At 40.9% G+C, this 25800-nt stretch overlaps 1 protein-coding gene across 1 annotated transcript; it reads left to right on the top strand.

Moving 5' to 3' along the window:
* Positions 1-218: 218 nt before the first annotated feature.
* On the top strand, positions 219-22754 carry LOC114048668 (zinc finger protein OZF-like). The gene is given in 6 exon segments (XM_027869734.1): positions 219-461; positions 2130-2182; positions 13275-13398; positions 14718-14813; positions 21754-22238; positions 22240-22754. Coding segments are annotated over 5 exon segments (1137 nt in total). The 5' UTR covers positions 219-461; positions 2130-2149; the 3' UTR covers positions 22639-22754.
* The last annotated feature ends 3046 nt before the right edge of the window (positions 22755-25800 follow it).

A 25800-nucleotide genomic window follows, 5' to 3' on the forward strand; every position in this document is an offset into this window, starting at 1 on the left:
AGGGAGGTGGGGGAGGCACTGGGGGGGAGGAGCTCTCAGAGATGACCAGCCTGGTGGGTGGTGGCCCAGGTGGAGTTGGAGCACTGAGGTGGAGTTTGGAGGCTGGGAGGAGTTTAGGGGGAAGAGGGGATCATTGCATTGGAGAAGGCTTTCCACGTGATGGAGGGGTGGGCTTGGGAAGGAGAGGCAGTCAGGGTCCTTGAGTTCTGGTCCTGGGTGTGATTGGAGGAAAGGGCTCAGCCATCCTGGGGGCCTCAAGGGTTGGACCGGGTGGTGTCCTTGGGACTAGGAGGATCAGAGTGGGCTGGTGGGAAACAGGAAGTCTTTGAGCTGAGACTGCTCTGCCTTCCCTGGAGCTCAGATTCTCTCCTTTTTCCTTTTGACCTGAGTTCTCTCTGCCTTCCCTGGGACCTAAGATCGCTCTGCCTTCCAGAAGCCCACTCTGTGCATGCAGATCCCAGGTAGGTCTGAGCCAGTGTTCCCACTTACATACTGACCTTTGTTTGCTGTCCTTGCCATTGGGTCTCATTCCCCAGGTCTGCCAGAAGCATGCCTCCCAGGCCTGGCTACCGGACCAGCTCCCTGCCCCTAAAACTTTTCCAGACTCCCAATCACTTCCTAAACATCCTGGCTGACCTTCCCCCTCCACCTCCCCCCGCCTGAGATTTCTCATTGGGTCACACTTTCCCAAACTTCAGATTTTGCCCATAAGAATCCTGCCTTCACTCCCAGTCCCTGTAAGTATCCACAAGTCCTACGTCCTGCCTCAAGCCCCACCTTGGAGGCAGGAACCAAAGCTCTTTCCTGATCCCCCTTATCTGGATCTGTGCCTTTTGGGCTGGTTCCCTATCAGATCCCAGCCATTTGGCTTCCTGGAGGGATTCCAAGCCTAAGCTGTACCAGAGGGTCTTGGGCATCCTCCCCAGATCCTAGCTAGACCTCAGGACACAGTCATCCTTACCTGCCCAAGCTTAATGTCCATTTGGAACACTTCTTCCAATCAAGTGTCCCTGACCTCCCTGTCATGAGCATTTAGGGTTAAAGTCGGAGGCATTTAGGGTCAGGGTTAGACTGTCCTGCCTCCCAGATCCCACCCCTGCTCCCCTGCCCCAGGCCTCCTGCTCCCCCAGCCCCACATCTTTAAGAGCTCTCGGGTCCCACACAGTTGGCTGGATCCCAGACTGGGTTTTGTCTCCCAGTCTCGGGCTTTCGTTGGCTGCTCCATTCCAGAGCCCTCCCCTTCCTCAGCCTTCCCTAACCTCCCTCCCTGCTAGATCTAGCAGTCAGTCTATTGTTTAAATAATGTGTGTTAATTGAGGAGAGGGGATGCAGGGAGGGCAGAGGATCAGTTCCAGGGAGAGCTCTGTCTCAGGGGTCATTGAGACTCTGACTGGTCTCATCCTGTCTGGGATCCCAAGCTTCATCTTCCTCTGAGGGCTCTGTAGGAGGATGGGGGAAAAGAGGGGTGCAGAAGAGAAGTAAGAGGAGGGAGGTAGTTTTCCTTTGGAGATCGGCTTCATTTCCTACCCTGACCCTCCCTGCTGCTTCCCTCCCTCTACAGGTTGGAGTCCTTTCCCTGAGGGCAAGGCCTGGGTCTTCCTAACTCCTATGGGACCCTGCCCTCTGTAAATTCCAGTTGGGCAGCCTCCTGCCTATGAAGAGAGGAGAAAGAGCTCTTCTCTGGGATCCATCTCCCTCCCCAGCTCAGTCTGCAGAGGAACAAAACCTACCCCAAGAAGGTATTGGGTCAAATCCAGACACTAAAGCTGGAGGGAAGTTAGAAGTTTTATTACGAGGCCCAACAAACAGCAAACACCCTTAGTATGAGCACCAAGGCAGTCAGCCTAGCATTAAGATTACAGGTGGGGCAGATGGGCTTTCTGTGCAGAAGGAAAGAAGGAAAGGACTTTCCAGGTGGCTCCAGGCTGTCTCATGGTCATCAGAAAGGCATAGAATTAGAACATCCCATGATTACTTGGGACATCGGTTAGTGAGAGTGTTGGCTGCTGCTCTATTGGTGGGGCCATAAAGGGTGGGGGAAGCAGATGCCTGGGGTAGATAAGGTCCAGGGATAAGATGAAGGGACTTTACAAAATGGAGTCACTTTGGTTACTTTGCTACCTACACAGGGAGCCTGGATTGAGAGAGAATGGCTCCTGGGAGCAGCCAAGCCCCAGCCCAGGTGAGTGCAGTCTATCCACGGACTTGGCCAACATCAGCAATCCAGTCATTTCCATAGACATAGAGGATGGTCTATGAAACTGGCAATGCCTGCTTTAGGGATCATTTCTGTACAAAAATAGGCATGAAATTGGATGCAGTGGTAACAACACTACCCTGCTCTTTTCCATGTTTTAAACTGATTCATTGGGTCCTTGATATATTGAGCACTGCTCCCCCCCCATGCTGCCCTCCCCTGTTTGTTTTTAAGTTCTCCCTCATTATAGCTGTCTAACAAGGGTGACCACTTCACTCACTAGTCTCTATTACCAAGGGATCATATTTTTGCTTTCTTAATGGCTGCCTAGTATTGTACACACACACACACACACACACACACTTTCCCCCCTCTTCTTTGTTTGTTGTGGCCAAGCTCTCCCATGCAGCAACTGAAGTTTCCCCCAGGAAAAGTCTTCACCCTGAATCTTTTCTGGACAGACCTGGAGCAGAGCCCTGAAGGCTCCCCCAGCTATTGTTTTTTAATGTGCTATCATCAGAGCAGAAATTGTGCTCCTGGTGCTGTTCATGGTCCCCCTACCTCAGGTCACACACGACTTCTCAGATCCGTCTGAACCCCTGTCTGTTAACAGTTCTTAGGTCAACTCAATGAGCATTCAGAAAGGCCCTAGATGGTGTCAAGGTATTTAGAAACACCCTATTTCCCAGAGCTAAGACCCAGCAAACATGTTGTGCCCTGAGCTTGGCATAACAGCAATCCTTTGCACCCTGTATGATCTTATCCTCCAGCAACATGTATTGCTTGGACCAGCACCAGGTGTTTACTGAGGGATTTATGATTTTTCATATTAATAAATAACTGTTTATATTTGTTGGAGCTCCCCCTATTTCTCAGGGACCTGGGAGCCAATGTTCTGCAGCCTAAAGCCATCCATCATATCTATTGACATGCCCACAATCCCTATTTCTTGTAACTGCCAAGTAAACTGAAGGAGGCACTGCATCCCTATTCCTGCCATGATAACTCTAGTTCTGTACCCTGCTGAATAATCAAAAGGTGTGACAACCCTTAGGACTTGAGAGGCTGTTCCCATGAGACAGATCCAAGCCAAGAAATGCCAACCATGGGAACTGCTTAGTCAAGACCTAAGAATGATTGTGTTGTGGTCCAACTTCTGGCATGTATATAAGCCTTGTCTGTATCCCAGCACGTTGAGCCATCCTTCTCAAGGTGTGGGGGTGAGTAGGAGACTTCTGCTTGCAAGCATTTTCCTCACTCTCTAATTAAATCACTACTTGATTTCTCACACACCTGCCTCTGGTTTCCTTGTTTGGCTTCAGTTTCCCAGGTTAGAGACTGGTCCAGTCTGGACCACATTTAAAATTCCATTGACAATATCCAAGCCCAAGATTTCTTGTACAGACTGCTCTGGGGCCATCTTGCTGCTCCTGTGTTTCTAAGACCTACCCTGGCACAGTGACTGAATGACAGATGACTTCTCTACTGTGTAAAAGAGGCTTCTGGGATTCTCATCCTTGCCTCAGTTGGTCCTGGGCACCAGGATTAGCTTCACCACCTACCATATTACTATACATATTGGTTTCCTGGTGGTATAATTTGTTCTGCTCTATGCAGAGTGTCCCATGCACTGGCAGAGACCATGAGAGCAAAAAGGAGAAAAGGAAGGATGGACAGAGTCAAGTTAGTGTGTCAAGGTACCTCAGACAATTTCTTGGAAATTTTTACTCTTCTATAGGTTAGAGAAGGTCCTAGATTGACCTGGGAAAGGAATGGATGGAACTGACTCAAGTCAATACTCAGTTTAGATGTTAAACAAAAATCAAACATTCTTAGGTCATTCAACAAATAAAAGGAGTTGTATTTAAGTATAGTATAAAAAGGACATTCAATAGGGATATGAGAGTTTTTTAGCTTGAGTAGACAAAGATCTCCTTACCTCCATGTGGGAGCTCATCTAGTCAGCAAAACAAGGTGTGACAGTGTGCCATTTGGGGAAATCTGTCATATAGGAAGGACCCTGATTTCACATGGGTAGACTTTTATGCCTTTAGTTTACCAGGCAGCCATACTAGTTTGTCCAGAGACCCTCAGAATACTACTTGAAGGGAGGCACATGGAGCCTTTGCCCACTATGTAAGTCAGGTCCTTGGGAGAGCTTTGTCACCTTTCAGGGAAAGAAAAAATAAAACTGGACTAACCAGGTGATAGGAGAAGGACAGAACTCCAGGAAACAGTGGCCCTTTCACAAGTAGGGATCGTGCTACCTTTGACAGCCATCAGGTGAATGGTCAGTTTGATTTCAAGACTACCTGAAGGAAGAAAACCAGCATTTATTATCAGCCACCTAGTAAGTGCCAGGCACTGAGTTAAGCACCTTACCAATGTCTCATGTGATCCTCACAACTAGCACTGGAAGGTAGGTATCATTATCCTCATCTTATTTTTACTTATATATTCAGAAATATTTGGAGGAAAATATTTTTTACTTTATTTTTTAAATACAAATTTTTTTACAGCAGAAATTTGCCTTCTCTTCCTTCCCTTTCTACCACCCCACCCCATTAAGAAAGCAAGAAAACCTAACCCCTATTACAAGAATATATGTAGTCAAGCTAAACAAAATTTTGCATGGATTATATCTAAAGAAAATTATATCAACTGGCACTTTGAGTATCACCTCTCTATCAAGAGGTTGGCAATATGTCATCATGAGTCCTCAGGAATTGCTTGATCATTGCATTGACCAGAGTTCCAGTGTGTGTATACACACATATATATGAATATACACATTTGTATTAGCCAAGATCAACCTTCTAATCCTCCCACCTGTTCTCTCCCCCACACTAAGAACATAAGAAAAACAAAACCCATTACACACAATGTATAGTCGATCTGAAAAAAAAAACACAGTTCCTATGTCCTAAAAAATATTTCTCATTCTGTATCTGACTCCTTCACCTCTAGGTGGTAGGCAGAATGTTTCTTCATCCTCGGCCCTCTGGAGTCTTCGTTGGTCACTACGCTAATTCATGTTCAATGCAGTAGTATTCTATTACATTTATGAACTTTACTTATTCATCCATACTCCATTTATGAATAATCCCTCAGATTTCCTTTTTTTGCCACCTCAAAAAGATTTAGAAATAATCTTATACATCCTTTGAATTTATTTTGCTTAGGCCTACTCCTTCAGTGTATCCTCATTATAATTCCCCCTCTCCTTTCTTTCCTTTCCCTCCTTTTCACTAGTTAGTAAAATATATTTCTGTACCCAACCCTGTGTTATATCCATTCTTCCTTCCTTTGACTAGAGGACTAAGTTTCAGGCATCAGATGCTCCCAGCCACTCCCTTCTCCTTGTTTGTATAGATGTGTACTTGTGCCCCATGAGATAATATTACATGAGATATATATGAGATTACATGAGATAATATTTCCTAACCCTCCTTTCCATCCACCCACCTTACTGTATCCCTCTTCCTCTCTTTCCATCTTTTCCTCAAGATCAAGACATAACAGAACCTCTCCAAGGTCTTCTCTAATTTGATTCCCTCTATGAGCCCTGAGAGAGATCAGAGGGGACACATATCACCTCCCCATATTTGAATATAAGTAGTTTATCTTTTTTTTTACTCCCATAGGCTAGTTCATCTTTCTTTTCTTATTTATGTTTCTCTTCACTTGTGTTTGAACTTCAAAAGTTCTCTGCAGTTATGATCTTTTCATCAAGAATGCTTGGAAGTCCTTTCTTTGAGGGTTACGTCCCCCCTATATCATTACACTCAGTTTTGTTGGGTAAATTACTCTTGGCTATAAGACCATGTTCTTTACCTTCTGGAGTAATCTATTCCAAGCTCTGTGCTCTTTAATGATAGTTATTGCCAAATTCTATGTGATCCTAACTGTGGCTCCTTGGTACTTCAATTATTTCTTTCTGGATGCTTGCTGTATTTTCCTTATTCAACTGGAAGTTCCATGTTTTGATTACCATGTTTCTGGAAGTTTTCATTGAGAGATTTCTTTTAGGAAGTAATCTGTGGTTTATTTTGACATTGTGCTCTGGTTGTAAGACATCTGTGCAGTTTTAAGGTTTCTTGAAATCTTATGTCCAGGTTCCTTTTTTTATGGCATTCAGATAGTCCAATGTTATTTAAATTTTGCCTTGCTCTGTTTTCTCTGTAAGTTGTTTTTACTATGATATACCTTACATTTTCTTCTGTTTTTTTTTTTTTACCTCTTGAATTTGTTTTAATATTTGTTATTGCCTTGTGACTTCTATTTGGTCTATATGGCCAAGGTTTTGTACCCTTGTGCCAAGCTGTTAACTCATTGATTCTTTCTTCCATGTCACTCATTTCTTTTCCATTTATTTTTCTCCAGACGTGGCCAACACAGAAGTGGGGCTTACATGATTATACAGGTGGACAGCAGGGCCTTGGTTTTTCATTTATTTTCAGTGAGGGTGGAGGTGAGAGGAAAGAAAAGAAGGGGGATTTTTTTCTAATGGAAAAAAACCTATTTATTATCCATGGGACAGTGCCTTTTTCCTTCCCATTTTCCTCAAGGCTTTAGGGAAGATCATTTGGTTTTGTCTCTAGAATTGGGAGCCAAGAACTAGACACATCGAGAAAAGGTAGCTTCAGAACTACACAAAACCATAACCCCTGAAGCCCAGCAAAAAGCTACATCCCAGGGGACCCTCCTAGAGACTGGGGAAAAGAGAAGAGAATTTTGATTCATCCAGCAGCTTTGAATGACCCATTGACCATTTGAGGTCTAAGCATGGGCCCTCTTTCCCCTGGACTCTGAATGTCCTTGTGGTCCAGTGTCTCAGACTCTTTTGGGGATGGTTGTGTATTCTGGTCCTTGCTATATTTTTATAGTAAACAACTTTCAAAAATAAAATGGGAATAACCTCTCAAATGGAGATGATAGCACCTACCTCCCAGAGTTCTTGTGATGCTAAAAATGAGATTCATAAAGCACTATATAAGGCTAGCTATTTTCAGAACACCAAAATGGCACCTGTAAGGCTCTCTAATGCAAAATATTTTGACTGTAGTAGTTACTGAAGAGTCTTTGGGAGATATGGAGATCAAGAGATTATTCCAAGGAGTAATGAGGTTGCATGAAGGCTGTATGGTGGCTAAGGGGTTAGTATTCAACATCCAGGGGTAGGAAAAGTTTAGTCTTAGGGCCCAAAACTTTTCTTCCCAAGTCTTGACTTTTTCATGGGATTGTTCTGGCCTGAGTTTACCCTCTCATTGTTATACTCTCATTGTTATACTCTCATTTTTTTACCCTATTTTATTTCTTCATTCTATGTGGTCTTTTCTTCTATTTACCTAGACAGCCATCCTCAGTTCTTAGACATTGCTAGAGCCAGTCTGTCCCCATTTCCCCTCTGGGATGGGTTGAGAAGGTTCTGTTCAGTCTTGTTCTTGATTCAAACTAGATGAGACAGCTGTCTTTTTATTGTAGTTGTTGACCTTGGCCTCTTTTTAGTATAATCCCCAACTGGATTTGGTTGTCTTCTACTGTGGCCATGAATGCCCAGTCAAATGCTGGCGATCATACTGGTCTTCTTATCCAAGAGGCCAAAAATACCCCAACAAAGGCCAGTCAAGCCTCTTCCCTAACTACTTTAAGATGAATCAACAGTCCTTGATGGCAGGCCTAAAGTCAGCCCATTGGGTATGATTGAAACCCTCACAGTAGCTAATCAGTGGGGATACAAAGAAGGCAAAAGACAGTCCCTGCTGTCAAGAAGCCCTCAGTCTAGTAAGGGAGAAGAGAGCCATGGCCAAACACACTATGTACCAGACACATAGGGCATGATCAGAGGGATGGCATTAGAATGGAGGGGATGAAGGAAGATTCCGTTTTTTTTTCCCAAGGAAATAGGAGTTAAGTGACTTGCCCAGGGTTACACAGCTTGTAGAGAGGCTTCTTCTAGAAGGTGGAATTTTCAGTTGGGTGGAAATGAGGGAGGACATGGCAGGCATGGAGACAGCCAGAATCAGGACAACGTTTCTTGTGTGAGGAACTCACAGAAAGGGCAGTGCCACTGGATTCCAGAGTATGTGGAGATAAGCTATAGGAAGACTGGAAAGGTTGAATGGGGACCAGGTTATGAAGGGCTCTGAATGCTACAGAAGATTTTATTTTTGATTCTGGAGGGTAATAGGAAGCAATTTATGTAATTTATGCAATGAGAGTATAACATGGTCAGACACCCCCCCAACCCTTTCTATCAGTTTGACAGCTGACTGGGGGATGGACTGAAGTGGGAAGAGAGTTGAGGCAATCAGACTCTCCCCAGCAGCTCTTGCAGCAGTCCAGGTGTGAGGTGATGAGGGCCTTCACAAAGGTGGGAGTGCTTTCCAGGGATAGTGAAAGGGTGAACGTGACAGGGTTCAACTACAGATTTGATATGAGGATTGGGGGTGATGCACTTAGTAGTGGAAGATTGGACCTAGGGTTCTTGACTGAGTGACCAGGAAGCTGGTGCCTATCAGGAATTTACAGAGATCTGAAGAGACAAGGAAAGCCTCACACCTGGTGATTTGTCCTTTGGCAGCCAGCTAACTCTTTCTATGGAGACATTTGGGATAGTTTTTCTCCAAAGCTCAGTGGCATAGAAAAGAATTTTTCCTGGAAAAAAAAAAAACTTGTTACATTGGTAGCAGTGATGATATTAAGGTTGAGGTGGGGCATGGCACTGGAGTATGGAAGACAAATTAAATCAGGGTACAGATTATAGGCTTATAGAGTGTTTTAAGAAGTTGTTCAGTACCTTCAGTCCTGTCTGACTCTTTAAAAAAAATTTTTTTATTTAATAAACAAATGCACAATACGAAAAAGTAAAAGAAACATATTAGGAACTTAAATATTGAAACTTATATACAAAATAAGGCAAGAAAAAAGTGTGTCATGTGTACAGCAGAATGTGAGAGGATTCAGAATATACAGTAATAAGTATCCATTTCAAGAAAGCCTGCCTGTATAATCAATACTATGCATTTCGTTGAAAACTGTCCATCTTTTCTTTACTTCCTTGTAAGTTTTCTTTTGTTCTGTGCTGTGCACTTTTTACTTTGCTCTTTTTTCTCCTTCTCTCATTCCTCCCCCTCCCAGACACTACAATTAAGCATGGATAAATTTATAGATAGATAGATAGATAGATAGATAGATAGATATGTATATATACACCTATACATAAATACACATGCATACATATATGCATACATATTTACATATATAAATATATACATTCCTTAACAGATTCTAACCCTAATCTTTGTTTTTACGTGTGAGTGTATCTCATTTCCTACCCCTCCTGACTCCTTTACTTTGCTTCTATCTGCTACCTTGCCCTCCTCCAACAACCTACCCCCTCCAACAACTCCTCCCTTACCTTCCCATTACCATTAAACACCCTTCTACATCCCCCTTTAACCTATTCCCTCAACCTCCCCTCTGAAGATCCCTCTCTTATCCTCTCCCCCATCCTTATCCCCTTAGCATTTTATTTCTTTCTAAATTTAGAAGACTTTTATACTCTTCTAGATGTATATGTATTGTTCCTTCTTGAACCCATTCCCAATGAAAGTAAGCTTCCAGAGCTAACAGCCCTGCTCCCCCATCTAATTCCTCTGTATCAGTTCTTCTGGCACCTCATTTATATAAGATATTTATTCTTTTTAGCTGTTCCTGAATGATTTTGCTTTTTGAAGGCATATCATGCTCAGGTCTACCCCAATCTTTTTTATGAACTATCCAATTACTAATAACAATCTTAGACATGGGTTTTACATTTTACTTATATAAAAAGTAAACAGTCTGTCCTTATTGAGTCCCTTGTAATTGGTCACTGGTATATACCTTATATTTCTCTTGTCTCATATGTCAAATATTCTATTAAATTCAGGTTTTTTTTTTTAAATCCTTAAAGTCTGACAATTCATTAAACATCTTCTTTTTTTCATTCAGAATTATGCTTAGCTTTCCTGGGTGTGATATTTTCAGCTAGAACAGCAGTTCTTTTGCTCTTTGATATATAGTGTTCCAAGGCCTGTAGTCTTTTAGTGTCACCACTGCTAGGTCTTATGTGATTCTAATTGTGGCACCATCATATGTAAATTGTTTTTTTTTCTTGTTGCTCATAATATTTTGTGTTTGAGCTGGGGGTTTCAGAATTTGACTGTAATATTCCTGTGGGTTTTCCTCATAGGATCTCTTTCAGGTTGGTGATTGGTAAATTTTTTTCTGTTTCTACTTTCCCCTCTTCTAGTGCATCAGGACATTTTTCTTTAATTATTTCTTAAGATTTTTTTTTTGATCATAACTTTCAGGTAGTCTGGTTATTCTTATATTTTCTCTTCTTGATATGTACTCTAGATCAGTTATTTTTATTATGAGATATTTTATATTCTCTTCTATTTTTTAAAATTCTTTATATTTTGTTTTATTATTTCTTGATCTCATAACTTTATTGGCTTCCCCTTGCCCAATTCTGATTTCCAAGGAGTCAATTTCTTCCTTAAGATTCTGGATCTCCTTTTCTAATTGGTTGACTTTCTTTTCATAATCTTCTTGTTTTTCTTGGATTCTTCTTATTTTTCTTTTTAGTTTTCCCTCAATCTCTCTCCTTTGATTTTTAAAGTCTTTTTTAAGTTGTTCTATAAGTTGTTTTTGGGCAGGTGATCATTTGACAGTATTCTTTGGAGTAGGAGAGAGTTTCTTTGCTTCTGTATCATCCTCTGAAGATGAACTCCAGTCTTTTGTATTTTCATAGAAACTCCATGTGGTTGGATTCTTTCTCCTTTGGCTGGGCATTTCTTTGTAATAGTTTAGTTCTTGTAATCATCTCTAGGCCTGGGGCATGGGGGATGGTGCCTCTGGCCTTAGATCCTCCTTCAGTTCTCCCCTCTGACCTTGAACTCAAATCAAGACCTCCAGCCTCCTGTAAATGCCCACAGTCAGCTGCAGCCCCGCCTCACTGTATCTGCACTTACCACGTGTGTCCTGGTTCCTTCTAACCCCTGTGGGGTCTCCACAGCACAGCTGAGTCTACTGTTTCTTGTCAGTAGAGGTTCCCTCCACTTTTCCTGGCTCAGACACCCAACTCCCTTCACTGTCCTAGAGTTAAAAGTTCCTGGGGTTGGGACAGAGGCAGCCTCCCAACCCAGCTAATGCCAGGACTTGCTGCTTATTGTTTAAGCTGACCAAAGACCTACCCTGGAAGTGTTTACTCTTCATAGGAAGGAAGCCTCATCCTGGGATTTTTCCTCAGATTTTCCCTGATTATTCCTTGAGGACTTCCTGCTCTTATTTATTTTAACTGCTCTATGTTCACCCTGAGGTGCTGTTTTATTTCTTTTGTGGAGGAAAATCTTGAGAGCTTGAAACTTTCTGACCATCTTCCCCAAATCCTCTCCATGTCTGATTCTTAAGTGAAAAAGGAGTGACTCAGGGGACCCTAGAGAAAAGAAAAGATTCAGAAATTCTTGGGAATCTCAAGAAGTGTAAAAGAGCAATAAATTTCTCAATTGTTCTAAAGTAAAATAATGGAATAAAGAAGTGAAAAGTGAAATATAGATTACAAAAAAACCCTAAATCAAATGTTTTAAAGAAGAACTCACAATGATGAAAAATGAATCAGCAATTTTATGCACAGGATGGAAGATTGTTCCCAAACATCAGAGTCTCTGATAAAGTGAATCCTATGCTTATGACTGAAATGGAAGACCATCAGATTCCAAGGTCATTGGCCAAACGTGTTGTGAATGTATAAGGCTAGAAATATAGATGACCCCTCCCAAGTATCAAAATATTCTCAGATCTGGCCAGCCTCTCCTGTATATGACCCATCAGTCAGACCCTAAACTCATTCTTTTGACTCTTGTTTTCCCAAGTTTCTACAGTTCTAGAAGTTTGTTTAGATAATTTATTTCTCATAAAGAAACTGGCTAAACTTTTCTGATAAATTAGCTCAAACAAAACCCAAGCTAATTAAATATTGATTCTTTTTTTTTTAAACAATAAAGGAACCCTCTTTCCTCCATCATGGTTGTTGTTTGGTCATTTCATTCATGTTCAACACTTAGTAAACCCGTTAGGGCTTTTCTTGGGAAAGATACTGGAATAGTTTGCTGTTTCCTTCTCCAGATCATTGTACAGATGAGGAAACTGAGATAAACAAGGTTAAGTGAATTGCTCAGGGTCACACAACTACTAAGTTACTAAGGCCATATTTGAACTCATTAAAGATGAGTCTTCCTGATTCCAAGCCCAGTGCTCTATCCACTATGCCACCTAGCTTGCCCTTCTCCATCACAGTTACTCTTTTTATTATGTAATTAATTTTGTAATTAAGGAATATACACCATGGACAAATGAAAGCAATCATAAAACAAAAGTATAAACTGTTTTGGATATGACACATACCCAGAGTGACCTCAAGCCCTCAATGTAATAATACATAACTCTTCTTCACTTGGCTGAAAAGCATCTCACACCACTCAATGCAGTCCAGAATCTGATGAATATCTCTTTAGAATTCTCTTCATGTTTTCATCCAGATAAGACTTTCTTCAAGCTCTCAGGAAATAAACTAGATGTTTAACTTTGTTCTTTTTTAAAAGATCTCATAAAACTCCCCCATCCCATCTCAGCTTCTCATAAAGACTTCACAGAGTTTTCTTTAAAATATACCACACACTTCTGAAAGGGAAGAAATTTCACATCACTCTCTCTCTTTCTTCTCCATAGATCCACACACCTCACAGATAGAACACATTTTCTCCCTGATTCCACAAGAAGATACATTGCAAAATAAGATATTTCTCAGATTTATTCCAACTGATAACCATATAAAATGCTTTTCTCAAAATTCCATTGGGCTCTTAATGACAATGATTTCAGGTGTTCAGTCTGGCAATCACAAAGGACATGGCTATTGGGCAAATACCTTCTCTGGGTTTCAAGTTTCCTCCTATAAATTAATGAGGATCAGACTATTTACCTCTGCAGTGTTTTTCAGCTCGATGGCCTATGACTTTTGATGATTTAGGAGAGAGTGACATACAAGGATGTGGCTGTGGACTTCACCCAGGAGGAGTGGAGCCTCTTGGACCATCCTCAGAAGGCGTACAAGGGGGTCATGCTGGAGAATGCCTGGAACCTACTATCCCTGGGTAAGGACACTTCCCCTGGTAACTCTGAGTCTGCAAGCAAAGGGGACATCTTCATTCCCTAGTGTGCAGGGTTTGGAGGATCTATCAATTATTAGAGAGAGAAAATATTAGTCTCCTGTGTCCAAGAGACAGACCCCTCATGCTGCCTAGTTTTCCTAGAAGAAATCTTTGCATTCTGTGATAGGAACCAGAGAGTTTCCTTTGTTGCACCTGATGCTGTCTCTTACCAATTCTAGGTAGCTTCAGGTCGGAGATCCAATTGGTGTAGAAGAATCTCAGACATGCAACTAATCTCAGGGAGTTATTTGGTCTAACCTCTAGCTGGACGTGAATTTTGTCTGCCAAATCTCTGAGAACTGCTCAGGCAGCTTTTCCTTGCAACCCCTTCCTCTTTGGGATGGGCCTAGTATTTGGAATAGTATTCTATTTAACAAGCAGACATTGGTAGCTCATAGCTCTTACTTGTAGCCAGTGTAGCACATTTGTCCTTCATCTTCCTTCCTATTACCCCAAAATTCCCACAAAGATGGTGGGACAGGAAGCGAAGGGAATAGGCATTTATATTCACCAGCTATTTGCCATGTGCCGGGAAAAGTGATTTCTTTACACTATTATGTTACTTTATCTTCACAATAACCTTTGAAGTTGGGTGATATTATCCCCAATTTACAGTTGGAAAACTGAGACAAACAGCTGTTAAGTGACTTGTCCAGAGGTACCCAGCTGGTAACTATCTGAGACAGGATTTAACCTCAGGCAACCCTGACTCCAGGTTCAGGGCTCTCTCTACTGCACCATCAGCTGCCTCTGATTTCTAGACAATGGAAACTACACAATGAGTCTATCCTTCTATGAAGAAGGTGCACAAGATCAAATTCTCTGACTCCAAACAGGTTCCATGATTTTTCCCCCACCTCTCACCCAAAGGGGCAAACACTTCCTGAATGAACAGTACACAAGGTTTCTATAGGTCTCAGGAAGTGAGGAGCCAGTACAGGAGGACAGGGCAAAGGGTGATTCATCAAGGTCCCTGGAGCTGGGGCACAATTACCCTTTTACCCAGTTTGGGCGTGAGGAGTTTCTGCCAGAACGGAGCATAACAGGATGGGGGGCAGAGGGTTTGGCTGTTTCTCAGAACAGGTTGTACAACACATCCCATTTTGGGTTACTTGCAACACAAACTCTGATGGGTCAGTATGTGTGACCAGAATGGAGTGATTCTCAAAGTGGAGCAGCTCTGTATCTACACTCTTCTCCCTAAAGTGAACTAAATTACAAGTTTCTCTCCATGCTCATCCCTAACTGACTCCCATGCCCAGGGCTTCCAGTTCCCAGAGAAGATGTGGTCTCTTCTTTTGAGCAAAAGGAAGCACCATGGATGCTGGAGCAAGAAGGCCTGAGGAGCTGCTGTCTAGGTGAGTGAGGTGAAAGCAAGTATATGAGACCTGTGATTACAAGAGGCTGCTATGTGTTATGGTGAAGCAAGTGCTAGATTTGGGGGCAGGAAGACCTGACTTGGAATTCTTTCTCAGATTTTTTTTTAGCGGTGGCTTCCTGGGTCATTCACTGAAAAATGGAGCCTCAGTTTCCCCATTTGTCAAATGAGGTGGTTAGACTCCATGGCCTTTCAGCTCCTTCTAGGGATAAATCTATCATCTTATAAGAAGTCATTATTTGGAATTTGGGGACCTGGAATCTTCTGAAAGTATCAAAAGGGGTTAGGTTCTCCAATATGAGCTCTTTCTTAGACCTTCAAGCCAACAAACATTTATTAAGTGCCTCCTGCATGCCAGACCCTTTGCTAAGCACCAGAGACATAAAGAGATACCAGGACATCCCCGGCTCTCTTGGAACTCACAGTCTGGTGGGGCTGACAACACTCCAACAAGCATACAGATACCCACTATGGACAGGATAAATTGGAGCAGGTCTAGAGAGGGAAGGCACTAAAGTTAAGAAGGATTGAAAATGATTTATTGTAAAAGAGGGGCTATAGCCAGGGCTTCAGGGAAGCCAGGGCAAGTGTTCTAGGCAAAAAGGGTATTGAGAAAAACCCAGGGAGTCAGGAGGTGGAGTGTCCTGTTCACAGAACAGAAAGGAGGCCCATACCATATAGCATATATGGGGGGAAGTAGGGTGAAAAAAAGACTGGAAAAGCAGGAGAAGGGGAGGTGATGAAGGGCTCTAGCAGCCTGAGGGAGGATTTTATATTGGATCCTTTGCTGGGGAGCCAGAGGAGGTTGTTGAGTGGGTGGTGACATGGTCAGGTGAGAGTTTTAGGACAATGACCTTGACAACTGGGTTGAGGATTGCCTGACTGGGGGGAGAGAGGCAGCCAGATCAACCAGCGGGCACTGAAATATCTGAGGTGTGAGGTGATTAGGGCCTGAATTAAGAAAGTGTCAATGGTGGAAGAGATGTCACACAAGTGGAATCACAGGACTTTGTTCCATATTGAATATGGGGTCAGGAGTGTGAGTGTGTAAGAGTTGATGAGAAGTGCATGATACTTCATCTCTGAGCCTGGATTATTGGAGGATGCCTGCCATAGCATTGGGAAAGTAGGAAGATTTGAGGGTTGGGGCAAAAAGAATGAGTTTCACTTTGGATATGGTAGAAAGAGAACCAGGAGAGAGTTGTGTCACTAAAGCTTGGAGAGAAGAGTATCAAGAAAAAGGGGTGATTGACAGTGTCAAAGCCTGCAGACAAGTCAAGAAGAATGAGGTTAAAGAAATGACAATTTGAAGATTATTGGTAATTCTGGAGAAAGAAGGGTCAGTTGAACAATGAAGGTGGGAGCCAGACTACAGAGAGTTTCAAAAAAAGCAAGGGAAAGGAGTTGGAGACACCAGTTGTAAATGGTCATCTCTAGCTGTTTAGTTCTAAAAAAGAGGAAATAAATTGGACAATATCTCATGGGGATGTATGAATCATTGAGGGTGTTTTGAGAGAAATGATTTTATCTGTGTCAACAGGGAAGGAGTCATTAGTGTGGAAGAGAGTGAAAATCAGTGAAAAAATGGATATACTGGGGGAAGAATATAATAGGCTAGATGAGGGATGGAATGGGATTATTTGCACACATAAAGAGATTTGTTTTAGCAAATATAGCAAGCAAGTATCTTCTGATACTGGGGCCAAAAAGGAAATAAGAGCTCTGATTTATGTGAGATAAGGAGAATAAGATAGCTCTTGATAAATGTCCAGTTTTTCAATGAAGTAAGAGGCCTAGTTCTTAAGTGAGAAGGTGTGGATAGGGTTAGGGGTAGGGTTAGCCATTAGGGAGGGTTGGGGATGAATGAAAAGATTTGGAAAAGCTACTGTGGTGAGTGGCATGGGGAGTCAGCTTGGTAGATGTCAAAAGATTGCCTTGCCACAATGAGGGTCCAGCTAAGATTAGGTAGCTGAAATTTGTAATGGACCCAGGTGGCTTGATTTCATGATTTTCTCTCTCTCATCCAGGAGCACATGAGTTGGAGTGAAGGCTGCTGTCTTACTTAGAAGTTGTGTGAGGCTGAGCTATACATAAATCATTAGCCCAAGTCCCTTTCCTGATCTCTATGGCTCAATCTCTGTCTGATTCTTGGAGACTCATTGACCAAGTTCATGTAGTGACTATGACCTCAGTTTAGGGAGCTGGGAGGTAGAGACTTGAAGGTGTCCCATGGTATAAGACCCTTCAGGAGCCTAAAAGGGAGCATCTGTGATCTTCAATGTTGGGTCTGGTCAGGTTCCATCAGAGTTAGAACCTAATGCAAGAAAGAGACAGAACTATGACTGAAGCCAGAACATGCGTTTGATAATTCAGAGAGAGGCCAGAATGCAGGGATTGAAGTAGAGGTTAGGGTCTGCTGTCAGCCCTCTGCCCAGTCAAGCAATCAATAAACACTGATTAAGCACCTTGTGTTTTAAGCACTGTGCTAAGCTCTAAGGGTACAAAGAAAGGTAAAAGAAAGTCTCTGCTATCAGGGAGCTCCCAACATAGTAAACAAACATGGAGATAGAGAAGAAGAACAGAAGATGAACCTTACTCTTAATTGATCTACTTGAAAAGAGATTGTTTTTGAATGGAAATACATTTAGTTCAACAGAGAAATGACAAGGAGTGAGGATAATAACAATCCAAGAAGGAGAACACAATTGGGGGGAAATAATCTAAATCAAAATCATGATTAAAATAATAGCTAGCATGTATAGTCATATGAAAAAAAATATTCTAAATCAATATTGATCAGAGAAACGCACATTAAAACACCTTGGAAGTACTACCTCACACCAATCAGAGTGGCTAATATCACCAAAAAGGCAAATGTTGGATATTGGAGGGGATGTGGGAAAACTGGGACATCAATGCACTGTTGGTGGAGTTGTGAACTGATTCAACCATTCTGGAGAGCAATTTGGAACCATGTTCAAAAGGCTATAAAACTGTGCATACCCTTTTGTCCAGCAATGCCACTTCTAGGTAGACATCCAAAAAAAGGGACAAGCACCTATTTGTATAAAAGTATTTATAGCAGCTCTTTTTGTGGGGGCAAAAAATTAGAAATTGAAGTGATGCACATCAATTGGGGAATGGCTAAACAAGCAGTGATATATGATTTTACTGGAATACTATTGTGCTGTAAGATATGACAAGCAGGATGATTTTAGAAAATCCTGGAAAGACTTACATGAACTGATGCATAATGAAATGAACAGAACCAGAACATGGTACATCATAAGAGTAATATTGTTTCACGAGGAACTATGAATGACTTAGCTTTTCTCAACAATGCAATGATCTAAGACAATCCCAAATGATGAAAATTCATTGTTTTTAGCTCCCTAACCAGTAAATACAATGAACTGATGGTTATTATATAAAAGATTTATTTTTCTCCTGGATCATGACAAGTAGTGTGTCCCATGATATAAGACTATGATAATGTACAATGATAAATGTACTTGGAAGTTAATTGCACAGAATGTATCTTTTTTTAAACAATGTTTGTATTTAAAATCAATGTTGAAAGGATAGTATTTCTTCAGACATAACTTTCTTTTTTCTGCCAATGAAAAACCAGGTACGTTTTCATTGAAACTCTACTGAATGACTAATCTGTGTTGCCAAACAGTTCATCTGAGAAGCTGACAGGGAGGCGAATAATAACATAAGTAGAGGATAGGTTCAAATCTGAGAACAATCTTAGCATTGCAATGAGGGGTTCTTTAAGGTCTGTTTTTGTAGAACATTTGTAGGGGTCCATGATGGCTTCAATGTGGCCTCTACTGTACATGCAGAGCAATCATGATTCCAAAGAGCCTGTTATCTCTGCTGCAAGAATGCAAACCCCTGTAACATCTTGATCTGGTGATTACAGCTTTGAGGAGATGTGATTACAAGGTAACCCAGGAATGAGAGGGCTATTGTGGTGCAGTTCCAAAGAGTCATTGAGGGTCTGTGCATGCTTGTGACCATTTGCACATGAATGTCCAACGTTTCTGGAAGTTTGGAAATAATTTGATGTTGAGAAATAGAAAAAACATGTTACAATAGTCAGAAGCAGTCAGAGTGTGATGTTCTTATTGTAAGAACCCCAAAAGCATTAGATGCCTGACCATAATGATTTGGAATCACTGCAAAAAGAATTCTATTATCATTGAAATTTGTACAAGCTTGTTGTCCCAGAGCATAAATATCTTAGCAACAACAGTGGATGATTACTTAATACTTAAGGTGACATTAACAAATTTTTAGTTAATCCTTTGGACAACTGTATAGAACCTCCAATGGGGTTTGTGAAACCATAAATGGGAAAGAGCTTCCAGAAGACTAATAATGAAGCATGCTGTCCACTTCTTTTCTGTGTGTGTGATGTGTTCATTTTATTTAATAATATCCATACCATGTTATTACCATGGAATGTCAATTCATTTTAAACATTAGAATTCCACAAGTGTAACAAAGCATTACTTAAATATGTCAACATTTGCATTAGGAGAATGTGCCCATAATATGATAAACCATCAGATCTAAAGGACAGTAATGTATTTTTCAATTGGACATGACTCTTAGAGAGAAAACACAATACTGCACACATTTTAAGTCTCTTTACTGCTGAACAAGCAGTTCAAATACACATAAAACAGATGGCATTTAAAAAACAATTTCAATATGGTAGCAGCAAAAATACAACTAAGCCATACCACTTGTTATTCTTATCTTTTACTAACTTCATAATAAATACTACTGTGTTAAGTAGCCTGGTTAACAACTATTCAAGGCTCATCTTAAATATAAAGAAGAAAATACTTGCTACAATATTTTATTTCATGTTTTTCTTACAGATGTTCTTTTGGTCCTAGTCAAAGCCAGGCAGCCCTAGACACTGAAGTTTCCATCATTCTACAAGATGAGGAAGTGTTTCCTGAATTGTGTTAAAGCAGCTTCCCATATTATATCCCCAAATATTTCCTGTCTTAAAGCAATAGGAGCTATGTTTTGGCCCTCTAATTTTTCAGTCATTAATTTTTGAGATTTGAGGAATATGAATATAATTTATCCCAAGTAAGCTTCAGTGAGCAGTTCCTTTTGTGCTAACTTAGCTCTCCTAATTCACTCTCTGATACTAATCAGTATACCTTGAATCACCTGGGAAACTCAAACTTCCATGAAAAAAAAATCCCATCTTTAAAATATCATGATTGCTTGTCTCTGACATGTGCTGCTTTTTAGAACCAGATATCCCTAAATGATTTATTTTTAAACATAAACAGATGACCTCATTGTGAGGTATCTAACTCTAAAACATCAGCATGAAGACAGCATCTTTCCTCCTAAGGTTTGGGTTTTACCCAGTATTCCTGATACATGGAGTACAATATACCAACAGTCATTGCTCCTACTACGAAACCTTGGGCTCCCACACTTGTGTGAATCAGGTGGACAGACATTTTAGTGTCCCCTCTACTCCTCAGTTTGTATAATCCATATGCAACAATAGCTGCAAAGCCTGCTATTCCAATTGGGACAAATGGTGCCTCTTTAGCTTTTTGAGCAAGTTTTGATCCCAAAGTCTCATCATAAATGGAGAGGGAAGCATCATTGTCTGCTGACATTATAGCTGGTTGAAGAGCCTTCAGAACCAGATGAAGCAAAACCACCTTCCACAAGCAGCCAGTCACTTCAGCTTCACCTCCAACCTTCCCCATCTACGTCACCTGTCCACTTTTTTACAAAAGGATGATAGACTCAAATTCATGTATGAGATACATATTTTCAGACATGGGAAAGACCATATGTTTTAAAAATTGCATTTATTATGAGAATTTTTTTAGTACAAACATTTTATTTTTTAATATGTTTTATTTTCTCCTATTAGACATTAAAACTTTTCAAACATTTGTTTAGATTTCAAATTCCAAATTCTTTCCATCTTTCCCCTCTCCTTTCCCTGAAATGGTAAGCAATCTGATATAGGTTATACATGTGCAATCATTACTACAAGGATTTCATTTTTATTTTAGTGAGCCCAGACACTTAAAGACAATTTAAAAAAAAAAAAGAAAGAAGTAATGGCTAGCCCAAAACATTAATAGGCCAAGGGGCAGCGAGGTGGTACAGTTGATAGAGCGCCGACCTTGGAATCAGGAGGACCTGAGTTCAAATTTGGCCTGAGACACTTGACATTTACCAGCTGTATGACCCTGGACAAGTCCAGTTGCCTCACAAATAAAATTTGTTAAAGGCCAGAATGAAATCTTTTATACTTTAGATAAATACAAAAAACAGTACTGGTATTCTTCATATGACCTCAAATACTGCAAGAGAAAGGAATAAGATTGAAAGCTATTACTAGGGAAATTACATAATACTTCCAGACATGAAAGATTATGAAATAATTTGAATATTTAGTATATGTGCACCAAATGGCATATATCTAGGGAAAAAAATTTGAAAGTACAGATGATGAAAAGGAAAGATTGAAAGTGGAAACAGTCTATCTAGTACTATGGACAGAGCATGCTAAGTCATGGGTTTGAGTTCTTGTCTCTGTCTCTGGGATTTCAGTCAGTTCACTCAGCCATTCTGAACTTGTGGCCTGAGTTGTGAAAGTGATAATAATGCTCTGCCTCTGTCACAGGTTTGTTGTGAGGATCCAATGTAATTGTGTGTGAAGCTCTTTGTAAATTAAATCATCCTTGGGATGTGAGCTAATGGCATTTTGATACAATTTGTTCTGCTAATTTGAAGACTTGAAGTTTGAAGACTTTTCTCTTTACCTGGGGAAAGAGAATATAAAGGAATTTATGTTCTGCCAATGGAGGGAAGGGGAAATAATTACACATTTTATTGCTTGTTTCTTTCAGAAGGAGACATGAGACTGGAAGTGAAGGAGACTATGGCAGAGCTAAGTCTTTCTGTGGAAGAAATTCAGGAGCAAAGATCCATGGATGATGGTCCCTGTGACATCACTTGGGGAGAATTCTGTGCTCTACATCAGAGAATCCACACTGGAGAGAAACCTTATGAATGTAATCAGTGTGGAAAGGCTTTCACGAACAGGGCAAGTCTGGCTCAACATCAGAGAATCCACACTGGAGAGAAATTGTATGACTATAATATGTGTGGAAAGGGTTTTACACCAAGGTCCTGTCTTAAAATACATCAGATAATCCACACTGGAGACAAATCTTATAAATGTGATCAAAGTGGAAAGGCTTTTACCCAGAGGTCTTATCTCAGTGTACATCAGAAAATCCACACTGGTGAGAAATCTTATGAATGTAATCAGTGTGGAAAGACTTTCTGAGGCAGCTCCAGTCTTGCTCAACATCAAAGAATTCACACTGGAGAAAAAACCTTATGAATGTAATCAGTGTGGAAAATCTTTCTTACTGAGGGCTCATCTTGCTAAACATCAGAGAATCCATACTGAAGAGAAACCTTATGAATGTAATCAATGTGGAAAATCATTCCCACTGAAGGCTAATCTTACTTTACATAAAAGAATCCACACTTGTGAGAAACCTTATGAATGTAATCAATGTGGAAAGGCTTTTAGAGACAATTCCACTCTTGCTAGACATCAGAGAAGCCATACTGGAGAGAAGTCTTATGAATGTAATCAATGTGGAAAGGCTTTTAGAGACAGTGCCACTCTTGCCAGACATCAGAGAATTCACACTGGAGAGAAACCTTATGAATGTAATCAATGTGGAAAGGCTTTTACAGTCAGGGGCCTAAGGAACCCTTGAGGACATTGCCATTTCCTTCAGCACAGAGTTTCTAGGGCATCACTCCCTTTTCTAGTGGAGGAGGTGTTACAGTGCCCCTCACTTCTGGGATTATGTTCCCACTGGGCTCAAGGGCCTCTATATATACCTCCCAGAGGGTGACATGCCAGCTTGCCCAAAAATGCTGCTACATGATGGTTGGTGACATGATCATTACCCGGGATAGTCATTTTGACCAAAAATGGTCATCTTAAGTTTTACCAAAAATATGATCTGACCTTTTAACCAAAAATGGTAATAATACTGATTTTAAAATATATTCCCACTGGGCTCAAGGGCCTCTATGCATACCTCCCAGAGGGTGACATACCAGCTTGCCCAACAATGCTGGTTATATGATGGTTGGTGAGATGATCATTACCTAGGACAGTCATTTTGACCAAAAATGGTCATCTTAAGTTTTACTAAAAGTATGATCTGACCTTTTAACCAAAAATGGTAATAATACTGATTTTAAAATATGATATGCCCTCAGTGTTCATCATACTATACTTGTCACTGTCCCTTAGAAAAAAAGTGACATAAATGAATGACTTGAACATTTAATGGCTTTTAAGGTTCTTTTTAGCTTAAATTTAATGAACATATTACCTACAAATAGTGGCCACAGCAAACATAGAGAGCTGAGACAGAAAGGCACAAACATTTAAAAGGAGAAACTGGAATAAAATGATTAGGTATGTTGGACACCAGAGAAACGCAAGCATTTGTTATCAAAGTTGAAATAGTAAAACATTAAGAACATGATTAGTGGAGAAATGGTTGTGGGGAGGGAGCCATCCTTCCTCATCATCATCAACAACAAATGTTGACCAACTAACACCAGCAGTCATTCTAGATAGGCACGGTGGCCTTGGGAGTGGCCATGCCCTGCTTGACTATGGTGTACAAGGTCTGCTTCTAGCCCAGTCCTCACAGTTATTGTCTGAGAAAGCAAGTCTTGTGGAGAAGGGGCCAGACATCTACACATAGCAGGCCCAGGAGCCTTGGGAAGAATAACACTTCCCAGTCTGGTGCCCTCACTCATTCAGGGACAGATCACCTGTGGAGATGCACCTGGCAGGAGCTCCTGCAGGGCCTACAGCATCACCTAAGGAGGACCCAGAAAAGCAAGTTCTTGCCCCCAAAGTCTTTGGTACTAACCCTCACCCTAATTCCAATGGTTCAGCATCAGAAAGTGATTCAGATTTTATTGGAAGAGGTATCACCATCAGCTTTGCTATTTCACCCTAAGCACCATGGGTGGTCCATTCAACTTGCAGCTCAAATGTCTCATAGGTGTTGTCTTTCCCATTAGAGCATGAGCTTTGTGGGGTGCAATCTTACTTGACTAATATGATTTCCAGTGCTTGGTTACATAGTAAGCCAACTTAATCAATGCTTTGAAGATCCTGTTCATTCCTGAAGTTACGATTTAAAGTGAAAGGATATCAAAGAACTGTGAAAACCATTGGCCTTGATTACTATATATTCAGAGAGTCGAAAAGTTATCATGGTAGAGCTGAGTCAGGAAGTCCCTAGTTAAAACCCACCTCTGAAGCTCATCCGGCCCTATTTAATAACCCTCAGTGCCTCCTGCAAACTCCCTAAGCCAGCTGATCTGCTTTAGTGAAGGGATTTTCCATACCGAGAGTTCTCTATACCAGTGAAATTGCACGTCCCTTTCTAAATGACAGTGGAGAAAAGTACATGGAAATTGGAGATTTCATTTTTTTTATTTCAACATCCAAGGATACCAATTGACCAGGCAGAAAGAGCTTTGAGAACCAAAGACATGTAACACATAAAAACATTAACAAATACCATGAAGAATATAAAACAGCAGCAAACCACGTACCTTTTTCTTCAAAGTTTGGTCGCTTGGATTATAGGGAAAATAAAAAAAAAAACAACAAGGTTGAATGACTAAGACAGAGGTACAAATTGGGGGTGGTACGCTAATATGCCCTTAAATGAAGGCATCTATAGTTCTAAATATTCATTATGGAAACAAATAGGAGATTTGAGGTGTTTTATTTTTTGATAAAATTTAATCATTTTGTTCTGAATAGCAAAATTTACTCCATGTCTTCAATGGACGATTTGTAGGAATGAAGATCAGAAAGGCTCTTCAAAGATCACTGTGGTGTGATGATGATAGTGATGGTGATGATGATGATGATAAGTAGAAGAAGAAATGTATATATAGTGCTTCTCACGTCCTTGCTGGGCCATGCATTTTTATCTCATTGGATTGTCATAACCTTGAGAGGTAGGTGCTATTATCATCTCCATTTTACATATGAGGAAACTGAGGTAAACAGAGGTTAAGTGACTTGCCCAGGGTCACACAGGTGGTAAGTTATCTGAAGCTTTACTTTAAACTCAAGTGTCCCGGGCTCTGGGGGGAGCCAGTGCTAGATCCACTGCAGTGCCACCTAGCTGCTTCTATACCAACTCCCCCTTCCTATGTATTATAGTGGCATGATCATTGATGTCTCCACTTAGCAGCATAATGAGGGAGAGAGCATATATTAGTGAAATTGTCTAGATTTGTAGTCATGAATACCTGGTCTCTTATGTTTAATACTAGGCTATGTGATGACTCTGATCAGGTCAGTGAATAACATATTTTGGCATCAGGAACTCCTTGTATTCGCCTACTACATCACTGATTAGCTGCAACTTGTGTTGGTGGAGAGGCCTTGGATCCTTCATGTGTCTGCCTGTCCAACATTAAAGTCATGCTGGCCAGTCCATCATCAGCACACTGAGTGCTGACATGGATTATCTAGGTCACTTGGGCCTAATGAGCTCTGATCGTTGGAAATGTTTTGAGAACAAGTTTAGCAACAAACATCCTAGAATAAGCCCAAGCTAGGTTGTATTTAAACTCTATAGTTCAATGGCTAATATGGCGATGTTTTGTGTGGGTACCTATCATATTGCTTGCCTTCTCCATGGATGGAGGAGAGGCAAGAAAGAGAGAGAGAGAATTTGGAACTCAATTTTTTTTAAATGAATGCTATTAATAAAAACTCTATCAATCAAAATAGTCAATATCTCTTTACTCTAGACTACTCCTGACACCCTGGAAATTCACTTCAGTCCCTTGATTTCTCTCACACTAGCAATATCTGCTGC

This window comes from Vombatus ursinus, unplaced genomic scaffold, assembly GCF_900497805.2.
Source record: "Vombatus ursinus unplaced genomic scaffold, bare-nosed wombat genome assembly UNPS02002454.1, whole genome shotgun sequence".
Taxonomy (NCBI): domain Eukaryota; kingdom Metazoa; phylum Chordata; class Mammalia; order Diprotodontia; family Vombatidae; genus Vombatus; species Vombatus ursinus.